This window comes from Coloeus monedula (genome assembly GCF_965178545.1).
Source record: "Coloeus monedula genome assembly, contig: HAP1_SCAFFOLD_411, whole genome shotgun sequence".
NCBI lineage: Eukaryota > Metazoa > Chordata > Aves > Passeriformes > Corvidae > Coloeus > Coloeus monedula.
Window position 1 is genome coordinate 21,788 of NW_028120546.1, and position 24,060 is coordinate 45,847.

General features: G+C 55.0%; 1 protein-coding gene across 1 annotated transcript in view; it reads left to right on the plus strand.

Annotated features, from left to right (window-relative positions):
• Positions 1-19,919: 19,919 nt before the first annotated feature.
• The window catches only part of LOC309585801 (olfactory receptor 14J1-like), a gene marked incomplete at both ends in the record, with an annotated part of 37,115 nt that continues 32,974 nt past the window's right edge, over positions 19,920-24,060 (plus strand). Inside the window, one exon of the mRNA XM_082303653.1 lies at positions 19,920-20,087. Coding sequence (XP_082159779.1) covers positions 19,920-20,087 — 168 coding nt within the window. The remainder of the gene's footprint in view (positions 20,088-24,060) is intronic.

Below are 24,060 nucleotides of genomic sequence, written 5' to 3' on the forward strand. Positions count from 1 at the left end.
TTTGCTCCGCCCCTATCCACCCACAGCCCGCCCACAGCCCGCCCACAGCCCGCCCCTTTGGTCCAAAGCGATTGGTGCTTTCCCTTTGATGGATCATCTCCATCCACCAATGGCTCATTGCTGCCAGAGGGGTGGTACTAGTTGAGACAAGGGGGCTAAAATGCCCCCACCAAAACCCAGGTTGCCGTGGAGCTTGCCCCCAGGGCAACGGCTATGGGCTAAAAATAGCTGCTGGCTGTTAGAACTGGGATTTTTGGCCTTGGAACCAAATGCAAGTAAAAACACCTAAAAAAAGTATTAAAATACATCCAACACATCTCAAAACACCTGCAAAAGTACACAGCAAACACAGGAGAGACAACTCCCACAGTGCACAAGTGGCCCGAAGCCTGAAAAGGGAGCAAGCTGGTGATCTCTAACTGGGGAATTTCCAACTGGGAAGGGTGAACTCTCCCAATAAACCACCCTGAACAATTGAAAACACTGATAATGGAACTGGATTTTTGTACCTGGGCTAATGGGTTAATTTTAAGATTCAATCTAAAAATATTTAACTCAAAATTAATTAATTAAAGCACTTAATATGCAAAGACCAAGCACAAATAGGGATTTCATGTATGACATCACAACTCTGCACTGTGATGTCACACCAGCACCCTGTGATGTCACAGCCTCCTCTGTGATGTCACAATTGTTCTGTGATGTCATAGTCTGCTAGATGATGTCTGACCTCAGACCTGTGATGTCAGGACCCAATCTGTGATGTCACAGCACCACTCTGTGATGTCACAGAGCTGCTCCATGATGTCACAGTAGACTCTATGATGTCATACAGCCACCCTGGGATGTCACAACCCACTCTGTGATGTCACAGCCTGTTCTGGGATGGCCCAGCTCTCTCTGTGATGTCACACGAATACCCTGTGATGTCACAACCCACCCTGTGATGTCACAGCCTGTTCTGGGATGGCCCAGCCCTCTCTGTGATGTCACACCAATACCCTGTGATGTCGCAGCCAACTCTGTGATGTCACACAGCCCCTTCCTGACATCACAGCTGCTCTGGGGTTCTGTCACACAGGCACAGAGGTGTTCCCAAAACTTCAGTGAAACAAAACCTCCTCAGCACCAGCGCAGCACGAAGCAGCAGCATTCTTTATTGGGCCGGATGCACGAGGGGAGAGCCCCTCCCAAAGCCCTGGGTTCCGAGTTCAGGAATGTTCCTGTTTGCAGACTGTGCTTCACAGACACATTCCCAGAGTGTCCCACAAGAAACACACACACGATCATCATTGCCCCAAAATCATTGCAGATTTCCCCCACCCCTTTGCACATCCCTTCTTCTGCCCTGGGGGTCTCCTTGGGGGTCCCTGGTGGTCGCTGACCCCAAAGCCAGCCCTGACTGCCCGGTGAACTGGTGAAAGTTGGCACACCTGGGCTGGTTGCTGCCCACAGAATCAGCCTTGGGCGGGTCCATGGCCAGTGGCTTTTGGAGAAGAAGCATTGTATGAACCCACCAGGTGCAAACGGTTTTTCATCTGGCAAATTTCCCCCCCTTGGAGGGCTGTGAAGCTTCTCTTCCCTTCAAGCCTTCAGAAGCCTCACTCTGCTCCTTTACTCACATCCCACGAGTTCCTCAGCTGCTTTCACAGCCATGTTCTTTACACAGCTCAAAGCAAGTGTCCTAAGCACAAGTAGTGCTGTGATCCCAGTTAGACTTTGCAAAAGTGACACCAGCCATCAGTCAGGGAAAATCCAAGTCCTTGAAATATTTTATCCAAACAGTTACTGTCTAACCCTCCCCTTAATTCCCTGCTGGATGCAGCAGCCAATTTTATCCTCTCTACCCGATCATCCAATCCAGCATCACATTTGGAATGTGCACACAACAAGTGTTGCTGTTTCAGTTCAAGAATCCACACACTCCCTGTCCATGTAGCAGCAATAGGGCTAAAGCCAATCTGCTCTGGAAGGTCATTTTAGCTGGGGCTGGCAATTGTTCCTTTATTTCAGCAAACCCCAAAGGAGCTGCATTCACTGAAGTTCCCATCTGCAGAGCTCAATGGTGTGTGTCTGGTCTGTTCCTAAAGGCAGATCTTTGCAGAGCAGAGATGGATTCTAAAATCCATCCCGCTGGAGTTCCCGCACTGGGAGGTTTCCCAGTTCCATCCCCTTTAACCTTTCCCCACAGTCGGGTTCCCAGTGGTGACTCCTTGCACGAGGGACAGAACGTTCATACCCCCAGTGTCCATGGTGCTCCTGATTCTCCCAGGGCAAACGTGTGCTCCAAATTCCATCCCTTCCCACCCATCCTGGGGCTCCTAAGGATCTGACCGTGTCCTGCTGACACTCTGTGCCTCTCCAAGGCTCCTTGTTTGTTGGCTCAGCCCAGGTGTCCCTGAGAAAGGCAGAATCATTTCTACAAACACAGCCCAGCCTCAGAGCCTGGGCCACAGCCAGGAGCCGCTGGACCTCAGCATTCCAAAGAGCTCAAGTGTCTGTCCCAGGGCAATCCCACTTTTCCTTGGTCCTGGGATCCTTTGGCCTTGACCTTGTTAAATCTGGATATTTTATACCCACCTCTAAGGGGTTCTGTGGGAGGCCTGGGCTCCCTGCCCAGCCCAGACACCCCTGAACTGGCTGCAAACATTCCCAGTGTCCTGTCTGAGGGCCATTCCATACTGCTGGAATTTGACAGCCCCAGGGGGTATCAGTGCAATCTGTCAGCTGATCAATATTTCCTGAGGTAATTTCCAGATCCGCTTTGGAGATGTTACAATTCTCAGCACTATTGTTCTGATGTGCCCATGGTAAGGAATATTCTCCTTCCATCCCTGTCCAGGTGCCCTGGGTGCTATTTCCTTCCCACACGTGTTCCCAGATTTTTGTCAAATTGCTGACTGAAGCTCCCCATGGAACTGGATTTTCTGCAGAGGTTGGTGCTGGCAAACAAGCTGTTACAGGGGTTACATTCTGTCATCTGCCAACATCTTGCACTGACTTTGAAAACTACATTTCCCTTCCCAGAAGTCAGGAACATCGTTTCTATTATTATTATAGATACACAATGATTGATCATCTTCATCCAGATCCAATAAATAGTATCCCCTTAGAAAATCAGATTCAATACCTAAAACAATAGGATTTATGTAAAAACCCCAAACTCCACGGTGTCAGTCAGTCTTGTTTCTGCTGTGTTTAATGTGTGCTCGCTGGTTTTACCCACATGTGATGAACCCCAAGTTGGATTCCTTCTACCTTGAGTGCAGGGTAGGTTACCAGGAGGACTTGAGATGGTCCCTTCCACTTTGGCTGGATTGTTCCAAAATTCCAGATTCTGGTGCACACCGCATCTCTTGGTTGGAAAGGATGCACAGGCGAGTCCAGCCCCAATGATCTGTTGAGAACCATGCACCTTTTAAGGCTTACAAGAGTTAGTCCCAGTGCTATTAAATATTCATTTCAGCAAAGCTTCTGAGACTTCCCTTGTCTTCTTGGTGCCACATGGGAAAGCTTCTGGCCATTCCAGAAAAAGGATCCACCAATGCCAAAATGTGCCAGTGCCCCTTCTGCCTGGGCACTTCTGCAAAATCAGTTGGCCAAAATAACCTGGTGATTCCCATTTAACCAGCCCTAGAGGCAGCCTTCTTCCTTCAAAACCAATCTTATCTTTCTCAACAACTGATCTATCATTTTTTGCCATTTTTGTGCTTACTAGATGCCTTTGTAAACTGGCCACCATATTCTCCATTTCCTCATGTGGTTCCTGGTGTTTTAGTTCCATTCTACATTAATTGTGGAGCTACAATTACCTGCCCACACGGGGTTACCAATCACCTGCTGGGATTTTCCGTAGCTGCTGCTGCTGCTGGGGCTGACTGCCTGTCCTGATCACTGGAATCTGGTTGTTGTTGCAGAACATTCCAGTTTTTGCTAGGTATTAGTGCAAGGAGAGCTTTTTCAGCACCCTCTTGAGCTGTTTGGTCAGCCAATGGATTCCCTGGATTACCTGGGGAGTCTCCAAACCCATGGGCTTTACAAGGGCAGCAGGGCCACTTCTTTTGGCTTTGGCACACTCTGCAGTAGGTGACTGATTTCTTTTTGTGCTCACTGGAGACCTCTGTGCCCTTTCCTTCCATGTGGCTCCCTGGGCGTGTATTATTCCAAACCCAGAGTTCAAATCAGTCCATATGGTCACCCTTTGTCCTTCAGGGATTTCTAGGCAAGGTCATTCATTCTGCTTTTTGTGCTGCTCTGTTCAAAGCTAAAGCCTGGCCTTCTAGGACCTGGCTCGAGGTTCCCCCTGCACACCCAGCTGCCCGTTTCCCATCCGCACCACGCTGCTCCCACCAGGGTGCAGGGCCAGTGCTGGCTCCTGCATGGGATTGCTCTCGAGGTCCCAGAGTCTGCCAGAACACACTTGTTCCATGCATCCCAGGCAGTCATGGCACAAAGACTCCAAGCCTTCTCTTAGAAGGGACTTGAACACTTCCCTGTTCCCACCTTGGGGACCTTGAACCAAACCCTGCAAAGCTTTTGCTGCACCTTACAGGCAGGTCAACAGTTTACACCAGGAAAGGAAAAGGAAAAGGAAAGGGAAAGGGAAGGGAAAAGGAAAAGGAAAAGGAAAAGGGAAAGGGAAAGGGAAAGGGAAAGGGAAAGGGAAAGGGAAAGGAAAAGGTGCCTTGATCTGACCAGGGCTCTTTCTCTGATGTCCTTTGGAGCAGGGATCAAAGGCTCTCCCCAGAATCCTTCCGTGCTGCCTGCAGGTGCTGCCATCCCTCAGATGTGTTGGAATTCCAGAGGATGAGGCCACGGGGTGTCCCAATGGTGCCTTGGTTCCATGGCCCCGCAGTGTAACCATGGTGTCCTTGGCTCTGCAGTGGCACAATGGACCCTTCATTCCATGAGGCCCCACAGTGTGGCAATGGTCCCTTGAGTCCAGGAGGCCCCACAAGGTCCCAATGGTCCCTTGGTTCCATGGCCCCGCACTCTCACAATGCTCTCCTTGGCTGCACAAGGTCCCGCAGTGGCACAAGGGTTTCATTTTCTCCTGGATTTCTTTTAGCTTGCTTTCTTTCTTCATTCTTTCATCTTTTTTCTTTCCTTTTCCTATTTTTTTTTGTTGCTTTCTTCTTTCTTTTATTTTTTCTTGTGTCTTTCTTTTTTTTCTTTTTCTCTTTCTTTTTTGGTTCTTTCCTCTTTTTTTAAAAAGTTTTTTTGTTTCACATTACTTAGTCTTTCTTTCTTCTTCTCTTTTTCTTCACTTTTAAAATTTTCTTGTGGATTTCTTTTTGTTTTCTTTCCTTCTTTTTTCTTTCCTTCATTTTTTTACCTTTTTTCTTTTTCTTGTCTTTGTTGCTTTCTGTTTTTCATCTTTCTTACTTCTTCTGCTTTCTTTGGTTCTCTTGTACTTTTATTTTTTCTCATGTCTTTCTTTCTGTCATTTTCTTTCTTCCTTGTTTCTTTCTTTCTTCTTTTTTTGACTTTTCTTAACATTTATCTTCTTGCTGGTTTCATGTTTTCAGTCTTTCTTTTTTTCTTCCTTTCCTTCTTTCATTTTTATTACCTTTTTGCTTTTTTCTTTCTTTCTTCATTTTTCAATATTTCTCTTGATTCTTTAATTGTTTCTTGCTGCTTTCTTCTTCATTTCTTTTTTTTTCATTTTTCTTCTTGGTCTCACATTATTGAGTCTTTCCTTTTTCTTTTACTTTCCTTTGCTTTTTAAATTTTCGTGTTGATTTCTTTTAGCTTGCTTTCTTCATTCTTCACTCTTTTATCTTTTTTTCTTTCTTTTAAATTTTTTTTGTTGCTTTGTGTCTTCCTTCTTTCTCTTTTGGCTTTCTTTCTGTTCTTCTTTTGTTTTTTTCTTGTGTCTTTCTGTTCTTTTTTTCTTTCTTCCTTGCTTCTTTCTTTCTTCTTTTTTTTTCTTTTCCTTTTATTTTTCTGTTGGTTTCATGTTATGTACTCTTGCTTTCTTTGTTTATTTCTTTGTTTCTTTCTTCTTTTCTAATTTCTTCACTTTTTTCATTTTCTTGTTAATTTTTCTTTTCTTTCACTTTCTTTCTTTCCTCTTTTCTTCCTTTCTTTCATTTTTATTATCTTTTTGCTTCCTTGCTTCATTTTTTTAATGATTTTTCTTTTCTTTTTAAATAATTTTTCCTTGTTGGTTTCATGTTATTTAGTCTTGCTTTCTTTCTTTTTCTTTTCATTTTTAATCACTTTCATTTTCTTTTTTATATGTCTTTTGATCTTCCTTTCTTCTTTTCTTTTTTTCATTTTTATTATCTCTTTCTTGCTTCCTTCCTTCATTTTTAATTTTTTTCTTTTTTTTCTTTTTTATTATTTCTTGTTCCTCTCTTTCCTTCTTTCTTCTTTTCTTTCTTCGATTTTACTTTTCTTCCTTCCTTCCTTCCTTCCTTCCTTCCTTCCTTCCTTCCGAATTCCTTCCGAATTCCTTCCTTCCTTCCGAATTCCTTCCTTCCTTCCTCCCTCCTTCCCTCCCTTCCTTCCCTCCCTTCCTTCCTTCCTTCCTTCCGAATTCCTTCCGAATTCCTTCCTTCCTTCCTTCCGAATTCCTTCCTTGCTTCCTTCCTTCCAAATTCCTTCCTTCCGAATTCCTTCCTTCCTTCCTTCCTTCCTTCCGAATTCCTTCCGAATTCCTTCCGAATTCCTTCCTTCCTTCCGAATTCCTTCCTTCCGAATTCCTTCCTCAATTCTCACCCCACTTAAGGGGTGCAAAGCAGCAGGACCCCCTCCCAACTGGGATCCCCTCACCCTCCCAAAATGTGGGGACTTCACTTCAGGCCCCCAAATTGCGGGGGGTTTACAGCACCTTCCCAAAATTCACTGCAACCTCCCAGAAGCCACTTAGAGGCCCCAAAACTGCGAAAAAGCACCAGGAGCCTCCCCAAAATCAGCTCCTGTTTCCCTCCCTTGAGTCCCCCACTCCAAGTGCTCAAACCACCCCATCCCTCCTAAACTTCAGCCCACCCCAACGATGCCACCCCCATCCCATCCCATCCCATCCCATCCCATCCCATCCCACCCCTCCTGGACACAAATTCCCCTTCTGTGCTTCCTGACTCCCCACAGCCGGGCCTTGGGGCTGACGGATCGAGCCATTTGGGGCTGCCATCGACACATTGGGGCTGGCATTGAGTTGATTGCAGGCACCCGCTCAATCCCTCCATCCCAAATGGGAGCTTGGAACCTCTCCTCAGCCCTTGCTGTGCCCATGGGCTCACCTCAAGTCCCAAAATGAGAGCCAGGGCCCCACAGCCCATTCAGAACCTCTCAACATTGCCAGAAACAGCAGCATCCTTCCCAAAATGGGCTCCCCACATCCCTGACAATAGGTCCCCCTTCCAAGCACCAGAGACCCCCTCTCACAACCCCTCCCGAAGCATTGGGGGGACCCCAAAACTGCCTCAGGACCGGGACATACCCTGAGATCCGTTCAGGAATGTGGGATACCCCAGAACCCACTGAGGAACGGGGTCCCCCCCGGCCTCATCATGCGCAGCCTTCAGCTGTCTCAGGCAGAGCCCATCCCGCCCTCAGCAGCCCCAGCCCAGCCCAGCCCAGCCCTCCTGGGCAGGAAGCCCCAATGGCCGAGCCGGCCTGGGACACTTGCAGGGATGCGGGGGCAGCCGCAGCTTCTGGGGCCAGCCTGGGCCAGGCCCTGAGCGCCCTGCCAGGGAACCATTGCTGCCCCACATCCCATCTCAGCCTGCCCTCGGGCAGCGGGAAGCCGTTCCCTGGGGCCCGGCCCCGCAGGCCCTTGGCAAGAGTCTCTCTCAGCCAGCAATTGCTGCTCCTCCCTGCTGCGGGGCCCAAGCTGCAAGTTGATTTTCTGCCGCTGGCCCCGGCCCAGCCCCGAGCCAGGGCCAGGACCTTGCCCTGGAGCTCTGCGGGCGCTGCCTTTGTGCGGCCGCAGCGCAGCGGCCGCAGCTCGGAGCTGCCCTTTGTGTCCCCGCCGGCAGCTGCCAGAGCTGGCGGGGCCGGGCCGGGGCCGGGCCAGGGCCGGGCCAGCCCCGGCCTTCCCGGCTCTGGGACACAGCGGCGGCAGCCCCAGCCTTCCAGCCCTGCACACGCTCCCACACAAGCCTCCAGAGCCGCGGCCACGCAACGCAACTGACCGGCCGCTGACCCCCCAGCCTGGCCTGATGGCCATTCCTCTGCCCACACCTCGGCCAAGCTCCCCTTGGCCACCTCCTGAGCCACAGTGCCACACACAAGTGGCACATACAGCTACAGAGCTCTGCCCACAGCTGGCAGGGAACGTTCATTCAACAGAAAAACCACCAAGAAAAAGAGAACTGCCCCAGCAGAGCTGTTCCCTCCTGCAGTAGTTACACCTGCACACCCACAGCGCCTGAGACTGCAAGCAATGAGCATTCCCTGGGCACATGTGCAGCCCAAGCAGCTCGAGGACAGCCTTGCAGCAGGACTGCTCTCAGCTGAGCCAAAAAGGCCCCTCTGGCAGCTGCAGGGCCATTGCAAAGGGCAAGGGCCAGAGCCTGGGCCCACGGCGGAGGAAAGGGCTCTCAATTCCCCTGCCCTGGCACCTCAACCCTGTTCCCAGGCTGCTTCCCACACAGGATTGCTCTGCAGGACTGCAGAAAGCTGAGAGGCAGCTCTGGCTTCTCCACTTCTCCTGTGCTAAAGCTGCCTGGCAGAAGAAATGGAGGGACAGCTCTGGTGGCACAATCCCTCCCGGCCCAGGGCACAGCGCTGGGAAGGTCTTTCCGTGCCGAGGCTTTGCTGCGGCCAAGGAAAGCTCCTGGCTCAGGGTCACCTTTCCTGCTGGGCCAGAGCCCCCGAGTGGCCCAGCAGCAGCAGAGAATTCCAGCACAGCCCCGGCACGGGCAGGGCGGCCCTGGGCGGGCTGCGGGAGCCGGCAGCGCCTGAGCTCAGAGCAGCTGAGCCCGGGGGCTCTTGGCCAAGGCCGAGGCCCAGCGAGCATTTCTCAGCTCGCAGGGCGGCCTGGAAAGGTGCTGGGGGGGACCATTCACCCCCCAGGGCGGTCCCAGTGGCTCCCAGGATTTCCATGTCCGTGCTCCCAGCGCTGCTCCCAGCCCTGATCCGTGGGGATGGCAATGTCCCGCTCCCTTCCCGGGGCAGGCTCACACCTGAGCCAGGTGTGCAGGGCAGGACCTTGCCCTGAGCCCAAGCCCTGTCCCCCCTGCAGGATCTGCTTCCCATCGGCCTCTTCCTCCTGCGGCCCCAAGCCCAGCTCGGTGCTGAACGAAGGGCGCTGGGCCGGGGTCATCCCCCGGCGGGGGCTGCGCACCCCCTCTGCCCCCTCCCCAAATTCCCTCCCGGGGCAGCAGGGGCTGGCTCAGGAGCCCTGGGGCCCCTGGGGCTCTGTGCTTTCCTTCCTAAGGAAGAGAACCGTCCTTCTTTTCCAGGCTCCCAGGCCAAAACTGAGATTCCACCTCCCAAATTCTGTCTATCCAAGGATTGCTCCCAGACAAAAGCTGCCATGAGAGACAGGTCTGGCTGCTCTCGCCCATGGTGGCCACCTCTCATCTTCCAAAACTCTTGGACTTTTTGCTTTTCTTTCATGTGGAGTAAACCCATCCTTCTCAACAAGGTGCTCATGGCCAAAATTGAGATTCCACCTCCTGAATTCCCAATATCCAAGGGTTACTCCCAGACAAACCTGCCAGGACAGACAGATGTGGCTGGCCTTGGCCTCTGGTGGCTGTGTCTCCTCTGCCCCTGAAACCTTGGGGCTCGGTGATGCCCTTCCTCTGGAGACCACTGTGACCCTGCGTGGCCTCGTGGAACCCAGGGGCCGTTGTGACCCTGCAGGGCTGGTGGCACCAAGGGGACCATTGTGACCCTGTGGCGTTCCATGGAACCAAGGGGCCACTGTGGCACTGCTGGCCCCAAAGAACCGAGGGGCCTTTGTGACAGGGCAGCTGGGGAGGCCCAGAGTGGACACCAGGAGAAAGGAATTTCCCTCCCAGGCAGGGCTGGGGTGCAACACGTCCCCCAGAAGGAGCCTGGAGCAGCCCAAGGCTTTGTGTGCCCAGGCAGAGGCAGGCAGGACGCAGAGCTGCCAGCAAAGGAAGGGGCCAGCCAGGTGGGGCAGCCGGGGGGATGAGGACAGCCTGCAGGGACAGAGGCGCAGGGCAGGGACGCTCCGCAGGAATGTCCAACACCAAAGCTTCGAGCCAACAACAGCTCCTGGAGGGGATTCTGCCCCCTCTGCCTGTCCTGGGAGCCCAAGGGCAACGCCCCGGGCACAACAGCCCAGAGTGCTGGAGCACAGTGTCCCTGCGCCAGGCCGTGTTCCCTGGCTGTCCCCTGTCCCTCGGCTGTCCCCTGTCCCTCGGCTCTCTGGGGCCGGGGGTGGCAGCAGCCCTGGGGGAGAACAACCCCGAGCCCCAGCTGGGCCAGTTCCCCCAGTTCCACCCGGGGTGGGGCCCAGGTCACTCCCAGCTTGGGGCCCTGGGGCTCCCAGTCACCCCCAGTATGATCCCAGTCACTTTCAGTTACACTCAGTATGATCCCAGTCACTCCCAGGATGATCCCACTATGATCCCACCATGGTCCCAGGTGTTCCCATTCACCCGTCTGTGCCCCCCAGATTTCTTCTGCAGCCCCCCCGTCAGAGTGGGGGGTGGGGGCCGAGTGCTGGTGCCCCCCTGCCTGCAGCAGATCCAGCGGTGAGGGGAGTTCAGGGGTCCCTCAGCATTTGGGGTCCCCTGGGATTTGGGGTGAACCCCCCGGGCCCCCCAGGATCTCCCTGAACACGCTGACGCTGCCCGTGCGCAGCGAGAAGGTTCATACCCGGCACGGGGTCCCCAGCTCTGTCACCGGCATCACCCAGGTACCCCAAAACCTCCCGGGAATCCCCAACACCCCCCCGGGGAACCCCAACCTCTCCTGGGACCCCGAAAATATCCCCAGGACCCTCCAAAAACTCCCCAGGACCGCAAAGCCCCATGCAGACCCCCCAAAACCCTCTCAGGACACCAAAATTCCCACGGGACCTCCCAACACCCCCCGGACCCCCTTGAGAAGGTTTATACCTGGCACGGGGTCCCCATCTCCATCACTGGCAGGGACCCCAAAACAGCCTTGGGACCTCCAAATTTTCCCCCCGGGATCACCCAAACCCCCACTTTGGGACCCCTGAAAACCCCCCTCGGGAACCCCCCAAAACCACCGTGACCGCAAAACCCCCGGGATCTACAAAACACCGCAGGAGCCCCTCGCGAATGTTCACACCCAGCACGGGGTCCCCATCACCATCATCGGCACCACCCAGGTACCCCCAAACCCCGCCGGGACCCCCAAACCCCCCTCCGGGGCTCCGCTGCCGGAATCAACGGGAGTGGTGTTGCCCTTTTAACGGGAGTTACAGTGGGCACCGACTTTACCGGGGCATCTTAAAGCGCTGATGGTAGAGCGAACCCCAAAAATTCACCCGGGGGGCACTCTCCCGTTTGCTGCACTCGGGGGAGCCCCGAACGGCGACGGCTCCTGGGCTGAGCCCCGCACTCAGCAGGGGCTGGGGAGGGAACGGGGAGGGCTGGGACGGGCTTTGGGGGTGTTGGGCTTAACTGGGGGACCCCACTGGAAGCCCTTTGCCGCTGTCCCACCTGCCCGGATCCCCCCTCTCGCACCCCTTTGCCGCTGTTGCCCCAAAGCTCCGCTGCCCCAGCTCGCTCTGGGGTGACCCAGCCCTTTCCCATCGTGGCCCGGCCCGGCCCCGCTGCCCCGAGAGCTCCCGGGCCGCGGCCGCAGGCACGGAGGAAGGGCAGGAGGAGGAGGAGGCGGGACAGAGGAGGAGGAAGAGGAGGCACGGGGGGAAGAAGGAGGAGCCGGAGCAGGCGGAGGAGGCTCCAGGTGCGGGCAGCGCTCTCTGGATTCGCAGCCGCTCGGGTCGGAGCATCGCCCGCCCCGCATCCCGCAGGTGCCCGGGAAGGGGGAGCTCGGCCCAAACATGCCGGGCGGTGTTTTTGGAGGGGGGAGGGATGTTTGGAGCTCGCAGGGAATCGATTTGGGGCTCGCTGTTTCATGCTGTCTGTCGGGGCGGGCGGCGCGATGTTTGGAGCTTGCGGGACTCCAAAGGCGAGCCGCAGATGCCCCTGGGGCGGATATCGGGGGGTCCCGGGAGGTGTTTTTGGGGGTGGCGGTGGCGGTGGCGGCAGAGCCCCGGCGGGGGCGGGGGGATGCGGGTCCCCCCGCGGTGGGGGTTGGGCTTCCCGGGCCGGGCCCTCCGAGCTCTGCCGGGGCCCCGTGGGGACGGCGCGGGGCCGGCGGGGGCGGGGGGACACCGGTTTTGGGGAGCCCCGGGAGAGCCGCGGCTTCCCTAAGCGGGACCCCGGAGAGAGGAGAGCCCCAGAAGGCCAAAGCGGGGAGCCCGAGAGGGGGGACCCCTGGGATTGGCGGGACCCCGGCGGGGGGGTCTGGGGGCTGCAGGGGCGGCACGGCCGGGAAAGGGGCTCGGGGGTCCCGGGGCCGGGAAAGGGGCTCGGGGGTCCCGCGGCCGGGAAAGGGCTGCTCCCAGTATGAGCCCAGTTCCCTCCCCGAGTGGTTCCAGTTTCCTCATCAGTCCCAGTATGAACCCAGTCACTCCCAGTCACTCCCCATTATGATGCAATTTGCCCCCAGCACAGTCTCAGTTGCTCCCAGTTCTTTCCACTTTTGCCCAGTGTGTTCCCAGTTCTTGCAGTTGCCCCAGGATAGTCCCAGTCACTCCCAGTATGATACCAGTCTCTCCCAGCAGGGCCCCAGTCACTCACAATTGCTCCCAGTTGCCCCCAGCATGGTCCCAGTTCCCCCCAGCACATTCCCAGTCACACCCAGTGTGGTTCCAGTCACCACCCACATGGTCTCAGACACTCCCAGTATATCCCAGTTGCCCTGACCATTCTTGTGGTCATTCCCAGGCACTCCCAGTTAGCTCAGCATGGATCAGTTGCCCCCAGATTTATCCCAGTCACTGCCAGTACATCCCAGTTGTCACCAGCATGCATCCTATCATTCCCAGTTCCTCCCAGTGCATCCCCAGTTGGCTCTCAGCATGGGCCTGGTCGCTCCCAGTAACCCCCATTGATACCCACTATAATCCCAGGATGATCCCAGTCACTCCTAGTATGATGCCAGTGGCCCCCAGGGTGTTCCCAGTTGCTCCCTGTCAATGCCAGCATGAGCCCAGTAGCCTCCAGTATGATCCCCGCAACTCCCTGTCTCTCCCAGTATATCCCAGTCACCCCCACTTCTTCCCAGCTGCTTTCAGCACGATTCCAGTTGCTCACAGCCACTCCCAGTCAATCCCAGTATGATTCCAGTCACCCTCAGTATGATCCCAGTCTCACCCAGCATGACCCACTGTGATGCCGGTATGATCCCAGTTGCCCCTAGCATAGTTCCAGTTGTTCCCAGTTCCTCCCAGTATGATCCCAGTTGCCCCTAGAATAGTCCCAGTCATGCCCAGTTGCCCCCAGCATAGATCCAGTTGCTCCCAGGTGCCCCCAGCATGGTCTCATTTCCCCTCAGCATGATCCCAGCTGTTCCCAGTGTGGTTCCAGTCACCCCCAGTATGGTTACAGACACTCCCAGTATATCCCAGTTGCCCTCAGCATGCTTGTAGTCATTCCCAAGCACTCCCAGTTGCCCCAGTAAGGTTCCAGTTACCGCAGAATGATCCCAGTCTTTCCCAGTTACTTCCAGGGTCTTCCAGCATGATCCCAGTTTCTGTCAGTTTCCCAAAGTGAGGTCCCAGTTGCTCCCAGTATGATGCCAGTTGTGGTCTCAGTCCCCTCAGCGTGGTTCCAGTACCTTCCAGTTGATCCCAGTTACTCCCAATGTGTCCACATTTTCCTCCCAGCATGGGCCCAGGAGCTCCCAGTAACCCCCAGTCAGGTTCCATTCACACCCACTGTAATCCCAGTGGCTCCCAGGATGATCTCAGTAGGACCCGCAGTCACTGCCAGTATGGTTCCAGTCACTTCCAGTATGGTCCCAGTGTCCCCAAATGTGATCCCAACTGCTCCCTCTCAATGCCAGTATGATCCCAGTTGCTTCCAGTCACTCCCAGTATGATCCCAGCTGCACCCAGTCACCCCCAGCATGGTTACAATCACCCCCAGTATGACCCCAGTCACTCCCAGATAACTCCCAGTATTATTCCAGTCATGCCCAGAGTGCCTCCCTGTCACTCCTAGTGTGGGCCCAGTTGCTCCCAGTATGAATCCAGTCACTCCAAGTTCCTCCAAATACGATCCCATTTGCTCCCAGCATGGTCACTGTTGCTGCCAGTCACCTCCAGTATGGTTCCAGTCATGTCCAGCACCTTTCCAGTCCCTCCCAGTACCTTTCAAGTCCCTCGCAGTCTGATTCCAGTATGATCACAGTCCCTCTCAGATACTCCCAGTATGAGCCCAGTCAGTTCCAGTAGGATCCCAGTATGACCCCAGCATGGGCACAGCTGCTCCCATTATCTTCCAGTGTGGTTCCAGTTGAACCCAGTTGCCCCCAGTTCAGACCCAGTCACTCCCCACATGAGGTTGAGCGCTCCCTGAATTCACAGCCCCCCACCCGTGGGATCATCGCCCCCCATCCCGCAGGTGCCCGGGGAGGGGGAGCTCGGCCCAGATATCCCGGGGGGTTCCCTGGGTTGGGTTTTTTGGGGGGATGTTTGGAGAATGAAGAACTCCAAAGCTGAGCAGAAAATGCCCCTTGTGAGGACATTGGGGTCCCCAGGAGGTGTTTCTGGGGGTCCCGGTGGCGGTGCCAGCAGAGCCCTGGCAGCGGGCAGGGGGATGTGGGGTACGCCCCGTGGTGGGGGTTGGGTCTGCCCGGGTCAGGCACGGCCACCTCCAGCCCGGAGCCAGGGGGCTGCGGGACCCCTTGGGAGAGCCGGAGGGGGACCCTCGGGAGCCCCAGAGTGGGACGAGCAGAGAGGGGCAGTACCGGGAGCAGGGGAGCCCCGGCAGTCTGGAGGAGCGAACCCCTGTGACCCCCAGGGCCCCAAAGTGGGGAGCCCAGAGAGGGGGGAGCGCCGCCATTCGCGGGACCCTCAACAGCCTGGAGAGGGGCAGGGGGGACTCCTTGGACCCACTGCACCCCGAAGCAGAGAATAAGGGGAGAAGGGACCTGGGGATCCCATAACCCCCAGCATCCCTAAGTGGGGAGACCAAAGGGGGGAGCTTTTGGATTCCTGGACTCCCAGCAGCCTGGGGAGGGTGGAGACCAAGGAGAGAGGGGGACCCCAATAAAAGAGGGACCCCCAGCAGCTGGGACAGGGGGGAGCCCCCAAACACCAAAGGGGAGAGACCAGAGACAGGGAACTCCTGAGAGGCTTTTTCAGAGCAGATTTTTATGGACACACTGTGCCCAGTGACTTCTAGAGATGGACTTGGGCAGAGGGACCTTCAAACTCAATGTGCTCTTCTCTTGTTTTCCTCCAAACCAGGATTTCCCATTCCCAACCCTTGGCCAGATGGAGGAGGAGGCTGCGAGGAAGAGGAAGATGCCCCGGGAGCCCCAGGCAGGTGAGGAAGAAGTCAGTGCCCCTTTCCCCTCTCTCCTGCTCCATCTCCCAGCCCAGCATCGCTCCCGGCTGCAGGATAACCCCGCTGCCGACGCCGTCCTGCCGGGGACGGACTGGGGGGATCTCCTTGCCCTTCCCTGTGGCCCGGAGGCAAATCCCATCCTCTCCTTGTCCTTCCTCCCCAGACAAGGAGCTGAGCACGGAGCCCAGGGAGGACAAATCCCCGCAGCAGAACCTGGTGGAAGAGGCCGTTTTGAGCGGCTCCACGGCGCAGGAATCCAACGGGGAAGAAAAGCCCCGGAGATCCTACAGGAGGAGGGGCTGCAAACGCAGCCCAGGGTGCTCTGAGGAGGAAGGACCCACCCTGTGCCGGGAAGGCGGCCGGAGATGCAGCCAGAGGTCAGAGCTGGTGGTTCATGAGCAGCTTCACAATGGGGAGAAGCCCCACACGTGTGGGGAATGTGGGAAGAGCTTCAGGTGGAGCTCCCACCTGATGGAGCACCAGAGGATCCACACAGGGGAGAGGCCCTACGAGTGCTCTGAGTGTGGGAAGAGGTTTCAGACCAGCTCCAGTCTCCTCAAGCACCAGCAGATTCACACGGATGCGAGGCCCTTCCGCTGCCCCGAATGCAGGAAGGGCTTCAAACAAAACTCCCAACTCGTCAGGCACCAGCTCATCCACACCGGGGAGAGGCCCTACGAGTGTCCCCAGTGTGGGAAGAGCTTCTCCAGGAGCTCTCACTTGACCCAACACCAACGGAGGCACTGCTAAGGGAAGCCCTGCGAGTGCCCCGACTGTGGCAAGAGCTTTGTCCTCTGCTCCAACTCCATCTCCCATCAGAGGAGCCACGTTTGGCAGAGCCCTGGTGACCCACATTCCCTGTGATCCAGATTGGGAAGAGCCCTGGCTGGTGCTCTCCACGTTCTCCTGGATCCCCATAGGCACCTGGGTGAACACAGGGGCAGGAACATCCATCGGGACTCAGATCAACATTGGAAATTCATTGGGAAGAGCTGATTTTTGACCTTTACACCCTAAACAATTTCATCTGCTCTGTCCAATTGTTTCCTCTGGTGGCTGCGGAGACAAACAATGGACTCTACACGATTCGGTGTGAGTCAGGCAGAAGCAATTTTATTGATGACCTACTGTCCCTCATATACAGTTCTTGCTTTCCCTACACGCGATCGTGCATAATTATTATGGGTTAAGGGCTATTTTCACACGCTGCTTTATGCTTTGTGATTGGCTCTTGTCTGTGTGTCACATTGTCTGTCGTGTATGTCACAACTGTCCTTCAGTTTGCCTTTTCTTATCCTTTTCTTCCTTTGCTTGTTCCTCATTCACATCCTCCCCAGTGCTGCTTGTTCCTTTCTCACAACCTCCCCATGGACTCTTCCCCTGTGTAGGTGCTCAAGTCCTTCTGTCTTACGTGCTCTGGTTCTTCTGTTTTATGGCTGGTTCACATTATGTCCATTTTCTAGTAAAAACATGGTTTCCACAGTCTCAAGGCATCAATGGGTCCCACTGAGCTCCATGCCCACCACAGGCTCCTCATGGACTCCTTGGAGGAGAGAATTGGGGGCCAGGATTGCACAAAGCTCTCAGAGACTCCCAGGCAAAAGCCAAAGCCAAAGTCCTTTGAAAACCCTGCAGTCCCTGGGAGCATTGAGGAGCCCCCAGGGCCATTCCTGACCAAGGCTCCCCAGGGACTCCTTCCAGCAGATCCCTGAGGCCACTGGGATGTGGGGGGATGCTGAGGGCAGGACAAGGGGCTGACAGTGCCCAGCCTTGCTGGGGCTGTGCCAAGAGGCCCCAGGGCCTCAGGACAAGGTGTCTCCTCCCAGCCCTTGGTGGCCCAGAGGCTGCTGTGCCCCAGGGCACCAAGACTTGGCTTCTCTTTGTCCCCCCTGTCATCCCTGCCTCCAGTTCTCTGCTCTGACTGGAGCCTGGGGACACTTTCTCAGTCGTGTCCCTCACTGGGACCCATGAAAACTTCCAGAAACTTTGAAGTTCAATTCTGACTGGAATTCTTGGGAGGTTTCTGCCAGTCCCTGTCAGGGACTGATGTTCAGGGCCTCAGCAGCAAGGCCCGAGAGGGTCATTGCAGTCCTTGTGCTGTGTGTGTGCTGCTGAGCTGGGCCGGGCTCCTGGCACAGAGGCAGCTCCTGGCAAGCGGCAGCGCTGCAGAGAGACAGCTCTGGCCAGGAGCAGCTCCTGGGCACAGCCCAGCAGGGCTGGGGCACTGCCTGCAGCCAGCCCGGGCACAGCACAGAGGCACACAGGGCTTAAACTCAGCCGGGGCTGGGAAGGGGCTGGGAAGTGACTGGGGGGGCTCCAAACGCAGCCCAGGGTGCTCTGAGGAGGAAAGACCCACCCTGTGCTGGGAAGGCAGCTGCAGATCCAGGCAGAGCTCAGAGCTGGGGGTTCATGAGCAGCTTCATGGCAGAGAGAAGCCCAACAGGTGCTTGGAATGTGAGAAGAGCTTCAGCTGGAGCTCCAGCCTGCTCTGCCACAAGAGGATCCACACTGGGGAGAGGCCCTACGAGTGTCCCCAGTGTGGGAAGAGCTTCTCCAGGAGCTCACAGTTGACCCCACACCAACAGAGCCACCAGTAAGGGAAGCCCTGTGAGTGCCATGACTATGGCAAGAGCTTTGTCCTCTTCTCCAACTTCATCCCTCAGCAGAGGAGCCACGTTGGGAAGAGCCCTGGTGACCCACATTCCTGGTGATCCACGCTGGGAGGACACCTGGCTGATGGTCCTTTTGTTTTGGCCCTAATTTTCTTTTGATCCATCTTCATCCCTTAAAAACACCCCAAAATTAGGGTAAAAATAGAGAAATTGATCAGAGACATCTAAAGTCTCACCATTTTACTGGTATTTGGGGGGAATTTTGGGTTCAGGGTGATATTTGGCAGAGGAGGATGGAGACTGTCTCTGTCCCTCTCACCCCACTCAGTGCCCAGTGAGGGTCTCTGTCCTTCTCCCCTCGGGATTCTCGGGAGGTGCTTGTGGGGGTTTGGGGGTGTCTCTGTCCCTCTCACCCCAATGATGCTTGGGCGGGGTCACACCAGGGGTGAGAGGGACAGAGACCCCCCCAGCCTCCCCAGGTGTGAGAAGCTGTGGGATATGCCCAGCCACTGCCCGGGAGGGATGTCTGCTGAGATAAGAGATTTCACAATCGCCCAGCAGGACTCCCTGGAAAGGAAAGGACTTTTGAGTCATGGTGAGGAAAAGTAGACCCACAATCCTTTGGGAGACCCTATGCAGATCTTTCTGTAACCCATTGGTCTATCCCAGACCCTCTGTAACCCATTGGTCCCCTTGCTGATCCCCTGTATCCCTATAAAAGAAGACAAGTTCGCCTCTGTGGGAGGAGAGCTCATCAACGGCCTTCCCTTCGCCGGAGGGAACCCCCAATAAAGCTACCTTCGTGCGGAACCAGCCATACGGGTCTTCTCGTCTCTCTCTCCGGTCTGGTTTGGCCTAGAGGCAGCCCTGCAGAGCTGAGCTGAAATCACGAGCTGATAATCACTAAAGAGCTGATAGCTTCTGCAAGGGCCCCTCTGCCAGCAGCTGAGAGGAAGATACCAGACCTCGGGCAGGCGATTCCTTTCGGGACCATCTCCCTGGACCGGTCATATCTTCCTGGGTCGCAGCCACGGACCCCATCCCCAGCTGTAATAACTGGCGCCCGAACAGCCTTGGATCCTGGACAACCTGGACCTGGCCTGAGGTGAGTCTTGATCACCAAGACAGAACCAGCCGTTCGTGTGCTGCTCCTCTGAAGATAGACCTACGTTTTAGCAGGCCTTTCGGACGGGGACAGTTCGAGTCCCTCATCTCCCACCGAGGACAAAGTCCCTGAGGATCGAACTGCCAGACCATCCCCCCAGCAGACCTTTCCAGGAGCCAGCCCCACCAGAAACGGGATTTGTAAGTTTAAACTTGGGGCTCTGCTCTCATCTTGCGCGCATTTTAAGTTTTTTTTGGTTTTTTCTCTTTTTCTGCTGAGGGAGGAACTAAGATGGGACAAAGGCAAGCTAAACACAGCCTTTCCCAATCTGAGAGAGACCTATACCCCTTTCTTCTGACTCTTCTTTTAAAATCTGACTTTAAATTCTGTAAAGGTGTTCTTTCTAAGAAAAATCTCAAATCTTTCAGTAATTGGCTATCTCTAAATTTCCCTGAAGCTACCATCGATTCTGTTCTTTCTGATCCGTTCTGGGACAGTGTGGGGAACAAACTGTATTCCTCTCAAGCCTCGGGAAACCTGTCAGTTTCCAAATTCATTCCTTTATTTCATTTACTGGTTAAAACGTGTCGTGTGAAAACCCCCCCTCAGCCAAACCCCTTCTCTGCCCTTCCCCTCTCCCACCCCCCCTCTCCGCCTCCGGCAATGGCCAGCCAGAGCGTGGACCCCGCCAGCTGCCCCGGCCCTGGCCCGGCAGGGGCGCCGGCCCCCCCACTTCCCTTCCCCGATCCCCTGTTCCCGGCGGTCCCCCCGTACCCGGCCCCCCCCGCTCGCCCCGTCGGTTCCGCTGTCACCCCCCAGGCAGCGCACGCGGTACCCACCCCAGACTCATCCCCCCTCCCCGGCGTGGATGACTCTGAACCCCCCCCAGCCCCGTCTCCCTGTGCCCCTGGCATCCCGCAACCCTCCCTGCACGACACCACCCTTCCCCCTCTTGCACCAACCCGTGGTGCCTCCGACCCCCCCCACCCCACCGCGTCCCAGTTTCCTGCCGCGTCCCAGCTCCCTGCCGCGTCCCAGTTTCCTGCCGCGTCCCTGCTCCACGCGACCCTGCCCCCCCCCCGCACCCACGGAGCAAGCATGGTACAACACGGGACCGGTCCCACAGAGTTCCGTGCACACCCTGTGGGGCACGGAACAAGCGTCACGCCCCCCGCCAGCGTCTGCCCCTCTCGCCGCTGGCGGAACGCAACTATCCGCGGCACCACCTCAGGCTATCGCCCATAGAATGGAATCTCCCTCCCCCCTTCCCCCACCGCACATGGCCCTGGCACCCTGGCAGGCGCCGGCACACCCGCTCTCCCCCCTCCCAGCTGCATCTTGCGCAATCCCTGCTGATGTTCCCCCTCTCCCCGCACCCCCCCTCCCCCTACCACGGGTTCTTGCGCAATCCCCATTCCCCCCGGCTGCTGCGCTAGAGCCTACTGCCCCCCCCACTCTCCTATCGCCCACCCCGACTCCACATGGAATTGCGAAACCGGCACTACCTGTAATCTGCCCCCCCAAACGACCTGCTGCTGTACAACCTCTCCACCCACTTGCTGCCATAACAAGACCCCTTCCTACCCCTCAAAGCACCCCCGACCCCCCGCCATTCCCGCCATGGGTAAAGCAGAGCCGGCATTTCAAAAACGCCGCGCTACGCCTGTATCCCAGCCCCGCCCTGCCACGGCCTATCCCTTCTGTTCAGATGACAGTAGCAGCAGCTCTGACTCTGAATCTGAAGACCGGTGGGCACAGACACGCAGAGAAGCAAACCGGGAGGGGGATTGGGAGTTGGCTCAGAAAATTTCAGCTTTTCCAGTCATTATAGGGAGAGGGAGGAGGGGTGGCCTATCTACAAAAACATGGGAGCCTTTCCCATACAGAGAAATCAAAGAGCTTAGCAAGGCAGCAAAAGACCATGGGAGAGGATCACATTTCTTTAGAAACTTATTGGAAGCCACTTTCTCTGCCTATACATTAGTACCACATGATATTAAAAACATTATTAACTGCATCCTTTCCCCTGCCGAATATATGTTATGGGAAAGGCATTGGAAAAGACACTTAAAAACACTGTCTGACACTTATGCTAAAGATGCAAATCAGACAGATTGGACAGTAGAACAACTGGCTGGAGAAGGTGACCTCCAAAAACCTTTAGATCAAGCTACAACCTTACCTGAAGTAGCATTACAAGACATAGCTATTGCAGCTAAGATATCGCTGTTTCTCACCCCTGATGATTCTGTTCCTACACAATATTTCTCTAACATCAAACAGTCAGCAAATGAAAGCTTCATTCAGTTTGTTGATCGTTTGAAAGCTAGCTTAGAAAAACAGATAGAAAGTCCGGATGGACGAAAAGAACTCTTGAGCAAACTTGCCATGGTAAATGCTAACAAACAATGTAAGAACATCTTGAGGGCCCTACCCATGGACACAGAACCCACAATAGAACAAATGATAGAGACCTGTACTAGACACACATCCACAGAGAACACAATGACCCAAGCAGTTGTAAAGGGCATCACAGAGAGAGTTTCCAGTGCATTTGCTGCAGCAGTCTCTAAGGAGAATGCCCGCTGTTTCTATTGTGGCGAACTTGGACACTTTATAAAGGACTGCCCACAAAGGTCACCCACCCAGGACCATCGCGCCGCCTACCAAAGGCACCAGAGACAGCAACAGCACCAGCAGCGTCCAAAAAACTTCTATCGGAGCGCGGTGTCAAGGCCCCACGCCCAGACAACAAATCAAAGGCCATACTACCCTGCCGCAGCTGTGAACTCCACGTCGGACCACCGAGAGCAGACAGCTGGACCTCGCCTGGCACCATCATCCCAGGCGATCCCAGAACACATGAAAAGGATCCAACACACGGAGCGCTACCGATCGGAACGAGACGCCAACTGGTAACATCACAGCCATTTAACTTTGTTGACAAGCGTTTTTATCGTATTCCCACAGGAAAGTATGGACCGCATGACGGCCCATGGGACATTCTTATCCTAAGTGATACCATCCATGGTCCAGAACAACTCTTTGTATTACCTGAGATACAAACAGTGCACCCTGGACAAGAGATTCTTGTCCAGCTTTGCTGCACGGACACACCTTTCTTTCTCCCACAGGGAACATCGATTGCTCAAGCTTTTTTACTTCCACAGAACCGCCCAGAACAGCTTCCCCTCAATCCTACAGCAATGTGGATAGAGATTGTGGGCTCAAACAAACCGACCATCGAGTGCAGCTTGTTCTGTAAAGGAGAGAGGGTCTACCGCCCAGGGATGCTGGACACCGGAGCAGACGTGACCATCATCGCCCGCTCTGAGTGGCCAGGGAATTGGGAACTGGAGCCAGTGGCAGGTATGATCTCCGGGATTGGTGGAGTTGCAGTATCCATGAGAAGCAAACGAAATGTTGTCATTGAAGGACCTGAGGGCAAGATAGCGACCACCCGACCATTTGTGGTAAGAGCCCCCATCACCTTATGGGGCAGAGACCTTCTATCCCAGTGGGGTGCCACTCTTACCATTCCCAGCCAGGATTTCTGACTGGGGCCACTGAGAAACGCGCGCTGCCATCTACCCCCCCGCTCACCTGGAAGACTGACAACCCAAAATGGACAAGGCAGTGGCCCCTTGATAAAGAAAAACTCAGCGCGCTGGAAGCCCTGGTGGAAGAGCAACTTGCCAAAGGTCATATCACTGAGACTACAAGTCCTTGGAATTCACCTGTCTTTGTACTGAAAAAGCCCGGCACAAACAAATGGAGACTACTCCATGACCTACGAAAGATCAATGAGGTCATTGAAGACATGGGCCCCCTCCAACCCGGCCTGCCATCACCATCAATGCTGCCCCGAGACTGGCTGCTTGCCATCATAGACATTAAAGACTGTTTCTTTAACATCCCGCTCCATCCCCAGGATGCACCACGGTTCGCCTTCTCCATCCCTTCTCTTAACAATAAAGCCCCACTCAGAAGGTATCATTGGCTCGTCCTCCCACAAGGCATGAAGAACAGCCCGACCATCTGCCAGTGGTATGTCGCCCACATTCTATCCCCCATCAGAAGCCTGTTTCCAGAAGCAATCATTTACCACTATATGGATGACATATTAATCTGTGCATCAGAAAAAACTTACTTGGACAGAACTCTTAAAAAGACAATTGAAGCCATAGAAGAAGCAGGGTTTGAGATTCGTGAAGACAAAGTGCAGCACTCCAGCCCATGGACTTACCTCGGCCTCCAGATCCATGAGAGAACCATCGTACCCCAGCAACTCTCCATCAAAAAGGACCCTAAAACCCTAAGGGACTTACACAGCCTGTGTGGATCCATAAATTGGATACGCCCCCTACTGGGAGTTACAAATGAAGACCTTGATCCCCTCTTCAACCTCCTCCACGGCAGCAAAGACTTGGACTCTCCATGCGTCCTCACACCTAAAGCCCGAGATACCACCACTAAAGTTCAAGAAGCCCTGTCTTCACGCCAAGCCCATCGCGTTGAACCCAGCCTGCCTCTTCAGTTTGCAGTTTTGGGTAAAGCTCCCTGTTTCCATGGACTGATCTTCCAATGGGACCCTAAACTCAGAGACCCTTTGCTGATACTTGAATGGGTCTTCACAAGCCATCAACCTATAAAGAGATTAACCACCTTCCAAGAAGTAATGGCACATTTAATAAAAAAGGCCAGAACTCGTGTCCGCTCTCTTGCAGGGTGTGAGTTCACATGCATATACTTGCCATTGACCACTGAAGATCTGAAGCTGTTGCTTCAGACCAATGAGAGCCTC